The 12513-nt window shown below is 40.2% G+C and overlaps 1 protein-coding gene across 1 annotated transcript in view; it reads left to right on the forward strand.

Moving 5' to 3' along the window:
• The window catches only part of C1QTNF7 (C1q and TNF related 7), a 61924-nt gene extending 49550 nt beyond the window's left edge, over positions 1-12374 (forward strand). Inside the window, exons 2-3 of the mRNA XM_054581951.1 lie at positions 5489-5734; positions 11442-12374. Of these exons, the coding sequence (XP_054437926.1) occupies positions 5497-5734; positions 11442-12073 (870 nt within the window). The 5' untranslated portion in view covers positions 5489-5496 and the 3' untranslated portion in view covers positions 12074-12374. The remainder of the gene's footprint in view (positions 1-5488; positions 5735-11441) is intronic.
• The last annotated feature ends 139 nt before the right edge of the window (positions 12375-12513 follow it).

Raw genomic sequence — 12513 nt, forward strand, 5'->3', positions numbered from 1 at the left:
TAAGTACCTATTACTTTGTAATCCCTACTGAAAAATAGAATAGAGGGTCATTTACAATTAACATCAAGGACAGATCTGTTCAAGAGTACCAATTTCCAGATCTTTGATTTTCTAAATTCAAAGAAGAATGACGGTGGGGAAAAAGACATTTTAGCACATATTCTATAAATCGGCATAATTCAATGTAATCTGTCAAAGCATTTTGTATGAGAAATGGCTGCTAATGTGTATAAGAATTTTTTGAAGTTTTGAAAATGTTCAAAAATTAGATTGTGGTGTACACTGAGTTGTACAGTTTAAGTTGGTCAGTTTTATGCTGTGGAAATTAGATCTCAATAAAGCTGGTAAAAAACATTGTAGTTTTTATAAAGTCATGACACACACAGCTCAGCCCCAGCCAAAATAACCAATTAATTGCAAACCAGTAGAGCAGTGAGTGAAGGATGAATTATTCAATATAAGTTGTTGAAATATAAAGTTGGGTCCCTACCTTACCCATTTCATCAGAAAAATGCTAATGGGTCAAATAATCATGAAGTAAGGGAGTTCTTTTAAACAGAATAAGTTGAACTTAAAAAATGTGTTTTCATGATAAAAATATTTTCTAAAATACATGAACAGAATAAAAAGGCAAACTGGAAAAAGCTTGTTACTGCTCATGTTATAAACCACGTGCAAAAATTATACATATGGGGATATTCATTGCACCATATGGAGACATTCATCACACTATTATTAATATAGTACAAGAATAAAAATATCTCAAATATCTATCAGGATAAGACTAGTTACATACAGCACAGCCTCTAGAAAAAATGAGGTGACTCTATTACACTGACAACAAAAAGGTCCCCAAGCTACGTGAAAAAGCAAGGTACAGAAGGGTACACACAATGTGCCACCACGGGAAGAGGACATGTAAGAAAATAGCAGCAACGGTTGCCTCTAAAAAAGGAAACTGCATGTCTGGGAGACTGGGAGGGAGAAGAAATGTACCTTTTTTTACAAACTCTAGTTTTTACATTTATGAATGTGCATGTTCTACCTATACAAAAAAATACATATTTAAAATATTTTTAATGCTCTCGACTATGACATTTTAAAACAACCCAAGTCCTTATTTGTGTTTCTCAAACTCTGCAAAAGAAATATTTCTTTAAATCTTCTCTTCCCTCTTTCTCTTGATATTGTCATATTCTATTTTCTCTGGTTGGATTTTCTTTCCTCCCACAAAACTCACATTTTCCACACACACACACACAAAACTCTTCTTCTCTGCCCCCAGCCTGAGTTGAGGTTCGTGCCAAACACTCTTCTAGATAGTTGGAGACACCAGTGACTCACACATCCTGCCCCATAGAGCTTACATTCTAGCATATGGAGATATCCAAAAACACAGAACAATAAAGATAAGGATAATCTAGTGAGTTACAGGGAAATAAATACAATAGAGAATAGAAAAAAATCAGCAGGATGGAGGAGGGTCAGAAGGTAGGAGAAGGAGGATTGTGATGTTCAATAATGTGGTAAAAGTTGGCTCTAATGAGAGGGCGGCATTTCAGCAAAGAGTTAAAGAAGGAGATGAAAGAGTGAGACAAGTAGGCAGCCAGGGAATAGGGTACCAGAGAGAGAGAGAGAGAGAAAGGACCATGTGAAGATGCTAAGGCGAAGCACTCTTAGTGTCTTTGAGGCGCACCAAGAAGTTCAGCATGACAGGGGCTGAGAAAGTGGGAAGAAGAACAGTCGAAGGTGAATTCAGGGAAAAGGAGGCTTGGTGCCCAGGCGAGCAGGGCCTCGTAAACCACCCATCATTGTTGCTGAGCTCACCAAAACTGCAAGTGAGCAGGCCAGAGCCCATCCACGTGGCACCTTGGTGAACGACCCAACCATTAATGCAGGAAGGAGCAGATCTTTATTGACAACATTCCAACCTTGGGGAGTTCAGAGTACCTCAGCTCCGAGCCCTCCTTTCCCATGAGAACCAACAATTACCATGCTCCCCACAAGAAACAGCACTTCCCATGGTCCCCACCAGACTACTGCCAGAAGCCCCAAAAGTTTCCTATGTCCTTATCTGTGTGGGACCTGGAATACATTGCCATCAGCCTCCATATAATAGTATGTTCCTTTTTATATCTCTGGATGGTGAAACTCAGGAAAGGGCACAAGTCTTAAGAGTCCAGAAAAAGTCCAAGTCTGCACAGCAGTGTCTTGCAAAGAAGTCCTTTGCAGCTCTGGAGTCAGCTAGAGCAGACGCGACCCCAGCGGCTGAGCGCGGCCTCATCCCGTACTGCAGACAGCGTCTCTCCCCTCACTATGATTCCCCCATGGCCACCAGCGCTTCTCCTTCCCAAGCCGCGTGGTCAGGAGGGCTCTGCACAGCTGCTGCATCCTGCTTTTCTTCTCCCAAGCTGCATGCCAGAGAGCGAGAACCCTCTCATGGCTCTCCTACTCCCTCCCAAGCAACATGGTCAAGAGGACGTGGCTGCCCGCGCTTGAGATTAAATCCCAGCCTACTCCTCTTCTGCGACCCTGTTTCTGACTCTTCCCACAAAGCGTTACACCTGCCCATCCCCTGGTTTCTTCTGCCTTTCTCTGGCTGCCATTGTCAGTCTGGGCCGGTGGCCCTGTGATGCTCGGGAACCTACAACCAGGGAACTGCCTCCCAACTACATCACATGCTAAAGTCACACCCGTCTCCCTTGCCCTGAGTGTGTGCAGCAGTCTAACTATTTAGCATGACTAAAACACTGGCCAGCCATTATTGACAGGCAAAGTACCTCTCAACCGGTATATCTGCTTCCCCATCCCCCAACTGATGGCTGTGGGAGGTTTTCCTATATTCCTGGGCACCCCAAGTCCTGAGCTTTGTTCCACACCTGCTACACCATGAAGCTTTGGACTTTTAAGTGAAATAAATAACCATTATAGGGGATGCCATTGCCGTTTTCCTCTATACTCCATACCCATTTGTCATCCGGAAGAATTCAGTCCCGAGACTTGACCGACCACGCACGACCACACCATCACCACTCATCAGGCACCGCAACACGTTGTTCCTCAGTTCTGATGAGGATTGTTAACAGATAATCATTTTGAGTGCCTTTCAAAAAGTTCTAACTGAGGATGCTTCCAGCACTTAGACTACTGCACAGGAAACATTCTAGTGCACTTGCCCAAGAAAGGCAAACTATTTGTTCTATGAATGCATTTGTCTCTGTTGTGTTACTTTACTCTTCCTTTGAGTGCATTGTTGCCTGGCTATTGGAAATATTAGTACCCTTCGTTCCAAGTACATCTAAAATTTCTGCTTCCTCTGTCCACCATAACCTAGATCCTCACCACATGCTTCTTCATAGACTGATCCCTGATTCACTGTTTTGTCAGAGTATCTGAAATGTCACTGCCCAAAGCAACTTCTTTTTATATAATCTCAGTTCCCTCTTAGAACCAACTCCTGGCCTGAGCTGCAGCACCCGATCTATGTCTGGCTGAAAGCTTTTTTATGACTATCTTGTATGAGTATCTTTTTAAATCTCTTCTCCAAGCCTCCTCTAATTAGTTTTTTACAAGAAAGAACAGGTAGCAATGTAATTATTGCATCTTTTTTAAATTGTGGCAGGGGTAGAGATAGGAGGCTCTTCCATTTCCTTCACCTGAGAGATGTATGAAATGGCTATGTTTTTATCGGATCCACTAGACCTTTCAGAAACTGCCTTCATCTCATTTGAGCTGTAGAATCAGTAATCTTGAATATTTTTATTGAATTTATTAAGGTGACATTGGATAATAAAATTATGTAGGTTCCAGGTGTACAATTCTATGTGAGTTTGTGCAGTATAAGAAATCGAGCAGACAGCGCATGGTAAAGGTGTTCTTGATTTTGGGGGAAGGGCCCGCTGCTAACATGGAGATTTGTTCAAGGATACAGAGCCTATATTTGGATAAGTTGCTTCAGTTTTTCACGAATAAGATTTCTAGGAATCAGATCTCTTTTAAACCACACGTGCACATGGCTTTTCTCAGTTTGTCATTCTTATGCTCTGGCAAATTGCTGGGTCTACTTCCAAGATGTTGCAATTTCCCCCGTGGGTACCATAAAAGTGGTGGAATGTGCCTGGCTAATTTTCTGATGTCATTGTCAAAAAAAAAAAAACAAATAAATTTTATCTGATTGCTTTCCCTAGATTTTATAATTTTTTCCTTTGGGTAAGTATATATCAGGTGTATGTATCAAGCATATATATCAAGCATGGCACAGACTTCCTATTAACACAGAGGTCCAGCTATCTAAAAACTACTCATTCGTGTGGCCCCAGAACAACACGTATACATTCTGCCATCCAAGACCCTGCTAATGGCAGGGACCATTTAGTGCAGAAAATCAGGTGTCCCCAACCTACATTGCCCACCCTTTAGCCTATATGCCAAATGTCATGACAGTAAATGATCCATCATTCTCAGTTTCCAGGCATCATAGGGAGATTAACCAAGTTCTATCAGAGCAAAGCTGTATAGACCTGTTGCCTGCCTCCCACGGAACACGTGGCTGTATGCACCCTCTGATTTTGCTCAGCTCTTTAGCTGAGCCCCCGTGCTAACAGCTTAATGGGACACCATGGCATTATATCCTGCAGATTTTAAATTAAAGTTTAAGACCCCCCTCAGGACATGCAGAGTACTCCAATTAACACTAATTGGCATTACACATGCTTCTTTAGTGAAAAACATGGTTTTCCTGAAAATGCCACTTTCTTTATCCTGCTTTAAAAAGCCCAGAAATTCTAAGAAAACAACAAGGGATGTATGCAAAGATTAGATATAAGGATTCTAGTGTGGTGTATCTATTGGCAGAAAACTGGAAACAAATATCGATAGTGGGGAATTCTGTAGATAAAGGAGAACAGAGACAAATCCAACAATTTTTTAATGTTATGAGTAATTTTTGACATGGGCAGAAGCTCATGATATATTGTTAAGTGGAAAAAGTTGAAGAATAGCATGAGTGACATGATACCACTTTTCTCTTTGGCATAGAAAAAAAGACAGGAAGGATGTAGATATCAAAATTTAAAGAGTAATTATCCTTGGGTGGTAAGAATAATGTTGATGTTTATCTGACTCATTTGCATCCCTAATTTTCAAAAAAACCCTTTCCTTCAGTGAAAAGAAAACATTGTTTAGCAAAGTCAATCATTGGGTTCCTGCAGAAACCATGCAACAAAGGGATTTAGTTTGAAATTTTTTAAGTCAATCCTCCCTCTCTGCCAAGCCTGTGTGGGACACTGAGAGCTCTCTACCAATAATACGCTAATAGTTTCCAACAGAATTATGAGGGTGAACAGTGTTGTTGTTTTGTTTTGTTTTTTTTTACATTCATGGAAAGGTGAGCACTGAAGAGACTTGTTTTAAATACTCATTCCCATGTTCATTTGCACCAAAGCCCCACCTGAGAGGGTGCATTTATGTCTTTGTGTTTTTCTTGCAGAGCCAAAGATGTTTGTCTTGCTCTATGTTACAAGTTTTGCCATTTGTGCAAGTGGACAACCTCGGGGTAATCAGTTCAAAGGAGAGAACTTCTCCCCGAAATATATCTGTAGCATCCCTGGCTTACCTGGACCTCCAGGTCCCCCTGGAGCAAACGGTTCCCCGGGGCCCCATGGTCGGATTGGCCTTCCAGGAAGAGATGGGAGAGACGGCAGAAAAGGAGAGAAAGGCGAAAAGGGGGCTGCAGGTAATGAATGATGAGGTTCTGTAAAAACCCCTCCTCCACCCCACCCGAAAACTACTCCCTTTCTTTGTTGTTTTTTGTAGTGGGAATTGTTCCTTAAACCCATCCTCTACTTCATCATGACTAATCATAACAACTGATTGCGCCTTGACTCTGCGTCAGACGCTGCTCCCCACTCTTCGTGTGCATTCTCATTTTATTGCAGTGGCAACTCTCTTGGGTGGAAGTCATCCAGTTTTACAGATGAGAATATGAGCAATGCCACGGTCCATGAGCTACTGAATATGGGAGAGCATTGCTAGGGACAGGCAGAGCTGGGTTCCAACATCGATGCCCGTCACCACTGTGCTGTCACAGCCGGCAGGCAGTGGCTGCATGTGAGAGGGCACTTTGGACGGACAGACAGGTGGACAGGAAGGGAGATGAAACAGAGGCAGAACTAGGAGCCAAAAGCACGGGTGTCATCCTGCGCTGCGCCGATATCCTGAGCAAAGACACACAAAGAGCTTCTAGGTTTTCTTTCTCAAAGATGAAATGACAGTAGGACAGGATGTCCACCTTTCCTAGTTCATCACTTTCCCACCTGTCCTGTAGCAGCGAAAAGAAAAATAGATTTCTTATAGTGCTTTACAGCAATACAATGTCCCCTAGTCTTTCAGTAACTTTCACTTTTTTCTTACAAAAAAGTTGACCCAGGAATCTTGCCAGTTTCTGCAATCCTTCAGAGTAAAATGAATTAAAATTCTAGTGAGGCCATGTTAACCCTGAAAGAGGAAGCGATTTGGAATCAATCTTTGAAAACATGTTTCTGAGAGTAAAAGTTGGGACAAAAGATAGGCAGAAAATGTCAACTGATCTCAGAAATGTGCCTCTCTGTAGTCATCACACCTCATTTAGTGCTGTTAAATGAAACAATATAATATATATTCAAATTATTGGCCAATAATTCATTTCTGAATTTGTAATGCAGAGAATATTTGGCAAATCAGTAGCTACCAAATGCATAAATATTATTCAATGTTAGATAAAGAATCTTCACAAAAAAGTTCAATATCACATTAAAAAATATTAATTTGGAGATTAAATCTTATCTTTCAAACCCTTCTACTCATGAACACAACTTACTGCTATGTCATGATCATGAATATCCCTGAGATACTATAATAACACAAGGATCATAATTAGGTATTAGCAACCCTTTCAGTTTACTGTGCCTGGAAGTAATTATGTAGTGATTACACAAACATGCTTTTGAAAGACTAAGAAAGACTTAGGTTAAAATCTTGGCTCCTTCAATTATTGCTTAGTATCACTGAGCAAACAGCTTTTTTGAGCCTTGGTTTCCTCATTTATAAATGAGGAGCAATAGGGTGATTGGGGTGATTGAGGACAATAATACATGTAAAACACACAATAGAATAAGTGCCATGTGGTAAACATTCAGGAAATGTTAGCTGTTATTACTTAAGACATTGGGATCTGCAAATATGAGTCATAACTAAGTTCGTGAATATTTAAACCTACATAATAAACTAGAAATGAACAACCTGTTTTACAAAGTAGTTCTAGGGTTATTTAAAGGCATGTTTATGGATATACATTCAGATTAAATCCAATGTTCGTAATTGCTACCATTTTAACCATGTATGAGGCCAGCTACACCCCGTGTACCCATCCATCCATCCATTTATTCATTTATCCACTCGTGCATTACTCATTCCACAAGCTTTTTTGCACACGTATTGCTATCCAGGATTGTTCTAGACCAGTGTTTTGCAACCTCCACACTAATGACATTTTGGGCTGAATAATTATTGACTGTGGGATGACTACTCTGTTCATTGTAAGACATGGAGCAGCGTCCCACTACCTACCAGTGACTCCCCGACCAATTGCAATAACTGAAAACATCTCCAGATGTAGCCAGCCCTCCCTCCATAGGCATTGCAGAATTGCTCCTGGCCGAGAACACGGCCCTGGACACCGAGAACACAAACCGGAAGAAGACGTTGTCCTTGCCTTAATAATCATGCACTTGGGTATGGGAGGCCAATACAGAAAAATACAATCACAATAGCACATCCCCATCATCATCACCATCGTCATCCTCACAGCCATTTAGTAAGAACTTAATATACTTATGTGTCAGAAATGTTACCTTTAAAACTCATTGCCCACCATAATCTCATTAGCAATTATTAGAATCAGCAATACTAATAATGTTACAAATGAAAAAAATGGAGATTTAAAAATAAAATGACTTTCCCAGCCTGAGACTCTTTAAATCCAATATCCACCTTTACGTTCATAAGAATATGTAACAGCTAAGAAAGGAGAAGTAAGAATGCCTGCCTTTGTGATCAATCAAGGGAAGCAGGCTTCACCTACACACAGCAGGGACAGAGCCCTGGGCTTTGGGGAATGTGCTTTGGATATGGCCAGAAGAGCACGCAACACAGCTGGGAGCGTCTCTTCCATCTCCCCACTTCAGTGGCACCACAAAAATCTTCTCATTCATGTCCCCTTGGTGAACAGCCCCACTCCCATTTACCCCAACCAAGTGCAAGCAGGATCAGCATAACCTTTTGTTTAATTTCCTTATTCTAAAATACAAATACACAGCTTATTATTCTCAATTATAAATTTTCTGTTAAAATATCTGTCTCCTTCACGAGTCTATAGCAATTACTGTTGTATCATATTATTAACATCATTAACATTTCTTTTCATCGGAATGCTTATCCACATAAATATCTTCAAATAACAGGAGAAGCTCCTCGTGAAATAGATCATACTGGTTTACTTTAGGGCTTTGGATATTATGAACTTAGCTGAGGCCCGTATTTGCAGATCCCAATATAACACCCAGGAACAGCTAACTTGAAGGCGGAGTGGCTGTCATTCATGTCAATGTCTCACTTAGCCCCTGGTACACGGCCTGGCATGTAGTGGACAGTCATCAACATGAGATGCTTTAGGTGGATGCGTCCACATACACATAAATCCATGGATGGATAGATGGGTGGGTGGATGGGTGGGTGGGTGGATGGATGTGTGGAAGAAAAAATTAGCACTGAAAAAAAAAAATCTTTGTAAGCCCATATCATGGAGAGTTAAGAAGAAATCCTTTCTCTCCAAGCTTCAGTACTTAAGTGTAGATAGTGCTTTCTCCGTAACTCGATTCTCTACACAATCATGTCTGAGTATGGAGAGGGAGAATGACCTCCCCCTTCTTTCTATTCTTCATTAACTGGTCCTGAGCACAGGGGCAAATCTCTCAGGCAAACGGGAAGAAATAGTATAAGTTACTATGGTTAGTCTCTGATTATCTAACTCCCAGCAGTTCAGCGTCATCAATAACTACAGAAAATCCAAATGTTGAAATTGAGAAGACCTTTTCATTGTAAAATCTCTTCTTAGTGTTTATGGTTTGATCTCAAAGAATTTCCAGTAGGATGAGACCTCAAGTGATCTGGTCCAAAATCTCCATTTCAAGGTCTGGGAAGCTCAAGTCAGAGAGATGAAACCCTTTGTCACATCAACCCCACTCGTAGCTGAAGAGGGTTTATCGCTAATCTGCTGAGTCACTGTTTACTGCTTTTCCCACCAGGTTTGAAATGGATTTAGATCTAATTTCTTCCTATTATAAATGGAGCATTTGGAACTCAGACAAGAACTGATTTGCCCAAAGTTTTAAAGAAAAAAGAATTTGAGTACATAATGAAATTTAATGGTCAAATTTTTACTGAGGCCAAAATGGTTTTTTTAAATTAATGCATCAAAAGTCACTGATGGAGAAAGTGAAAGTTAAGCTCCTATTGAAGATAAAATAATAATTTAGAAGTTGTTTTCTTTGATTCAAAAGTTAGTTTATGAGCAAAATAGCATTCATATTCTACTTCTTCCAAAAAAAAAAGCAAATATTGAAATGGCAGACTATTATAACCATATTTCAAGAAATAAATACCAGATTGTGTTCTGGCTGGAGTCAGTGGAATTTCAACTTAAAAACAAATGTCATCTACATACAGCTAGGGAACAGTTCTATGATCAGTAGTTATGCTGATCTTAGTCACACACAAAAAAATGCTTTCATTATTAGCATCTTTTGTGCACCATAAATTGTCCAGCAGCATCTTTCCAAAATTATAGAAACAAAATATTTGATGTTTTAAGAGTAAAATTTTTATTCTTCTTAAAATTTACATTCCAAAATGCTTATTGCTAAATTTTCCAAATAAATGAAAAGTGATCAAACTCATACACGGAAGCATATGCAATATTCAAATAAATGATACCAAAGCACTATCAAGATAAAAGAGCTTAGCTTAATAAAAGTTCCTGAGAATAAACTACACAATTTATCAACAACATACTTTCCCTGACTACAAAAGTACATTACAAATTACCAATAATTTGCATATCCTTGAGAAAGTATCATTACACAGGCACTATTTATGGAATGGATTTGGCCATAAAATTGAACGACCTTAATGCTATTAAGTGATTGCTATTATGCATATGATTTAAAAATTAAATAAGTGTTGCTTATCATTTTCAAGCCATGATCACTATTTCTCTGCATTTGGCCTATGGTTGATCAGTAGACATAAAAAAAAAAAAAAATGGGACAAACAGAAAATATTTCACTATGGTGATTTTGAATTTGTTGAAATCTCTTCACAGCTACTATGTCTTTTCTATATGTGAGGAGACCCAGAGAAATTAAGGGATTTGCCTAAAACGATACAACCCTTAGCTGCAGAGCCCAACAGAATTTAGGATTCTTGATTCCAGCCCCAAAGGTAAGAGGCATTTTGACTAAGGGGAAGCATCATTAGGCTAAGACTTGGATTCCAGTCCTAGCCTTGCTTCACCTCTCTGGGACTCAATTTTCTCCTCCAAAAAAAGACTGACCGCACAGTGGTGGCAGTCACTGTTGTTAGGCTGTTGTAGCACACTGAGCCCTCACTGTGCGCCAAGCACCCTTTACCATTCACTCTCCAGCCACTGCCCGGAAATGCTCAGGCTCCAGACGCAGGCAGGCATGAGTTCAGGTCACAGCTTCGTCATTCCCTAGCTCTGTTTCCTTGAGTAAATGGACTTCTCCATGGCTCAGTTTCTTTGTCTACAATGGAATAATAATAACTCCTAGTTCATTAAATTGTTGCAGAACTTAAAGAAGATGATGCATGTAAATAAAATGCTGTTCCTGGTGCATAGGAAATGTTCGGTAAATGTGAGAACCTCATTTTGATTAATTCTTTTGTAACTAATACTCATAGTAGAATGGGGCATAAGACTGAAGAGACTCTAAAGATCTGCCTGGTTCTGTTTGCCCCTGTGACCCCGCTCTGGGGAATAATGTCCTCCGCATTCTCCTTAAATTCCTCCTGTAGTGATGAGTACCTGTATGTGGCTAATTTAGTGACAGGTGACCCATCATCAGAATGATAGTTAATTATTTTTAATTAGTCAGGATTTAAATGACCTCTCACATAGTCAGGAAAATTTACTTGAAATTCTGATGGAAATTTTCTATTTCCATTTTAGTGTATTCATGTTTCTTTAAAAGATTAATTGTTTAATAGTATGCAGTTGAAAATTGTCTGAAAATACAAATTTAGGCTATGCTGGGACATTATGGGCATGCTGTTTACCACTCTATATTTAGAGGAATTATTAATTAAACTACAAACTCTTTTTAAAGGTTTAAGAGGCAAGACTGGGCCACTGGGCCTTGCTGGAGAGAAAGGAGACCAAGGAGAGACTGGGAAGAAAGGACCTATGGGGCCAGAGGGAGAGAAAGGAGAAGTAGGTCCAGCAGGACGTCCTGGACCAAAGGGAGACAAAGGAGAGCAAGGGGACCCAGGGCTGCCTGGAGTTTGTAGATGTGGAAGCATTGTGCTCAAATCTGCCTTTTCTGTCGGCATCACAACCAGCTACCCAGAAGAAAGGCTACCAATTATATTTAACAAGGTCCTCTTCAATGAGGGAGAGCACTACAACCCTGCAACGGGGAAGTTCATCTGTGCTTTCCCAGGGATCTATTATTTTTCTTATGATATCACATTGGCAAATAAGCATCTGGCAATCGGGCTGGTACACAATGGGCAGTACCGGATAAAGACCTTCGATGCCAACACGGGGAACCATGACGTGGCTTCGGGGTCCACGGTCATCTACCTCCAGCCAGAAGATGAAGTCTGGCTGGAGATCTTCTTCACTGACCAGAATGGCCTCTTCTCAGACCCAGGCTGGGCGGACAGCTTGTTCTCCGGATTTCTACTATACGTTGACACAGATTATCTAGATTCCATATCAGAAGATGACGAGCTGTGATCAGAACAGCTGACCAGAATGTTCCATAATCCTTGGGGGACACACTCGGCCTTAATCTGGGGCCCTGGGAGGTGGCAAAAAACAGAAGTGAGATCCTCAGAGACTCCCACTCAGATTCCATAGTATTTGACAGTTCTAGAGAAACCTATTAAAGCAAGATGAACCACCAAACTGTTGAAACCAAACCAAAATGAATGCTATAAAACAGTAGCCCCAGATATGAATTCTCTTGAAAACAGTGTTTATAAATATTTAAACAAATTCAAGACAATGTTAATAAAATTTTTATTAAATTCCCTGAGTGATAAAACCACCTGGAAATGATATTGTCTCATTAAATCTTTATAAAATTACATGTTTGCCTGTTATTTAAAAGAATCATAACATCTCAGACAAAGTCTTTGATAATTCTCAAAAGGCTACCGTTAGTCAAAAACCAA

This window comes from Pteronotus mesoamericanus, unplaced genomic scaffold, assembly GCF_021234165.1.
Source record: "Pteronotus mesoamericanus isolate MK-2021 breed Mesoamerican mustached bat unplaced genomic scaffold, CSHL_Meso_final contig_68, whole genome shotgun sequence".
Classification (NCBI taxonomy): domain Eukaryota; kingdom Metazoa; phylum Chordata; class Mammalia; order Chiroptera; family Mormoopidae; genus Pteronotus; species Pteronotus mesoamericanus.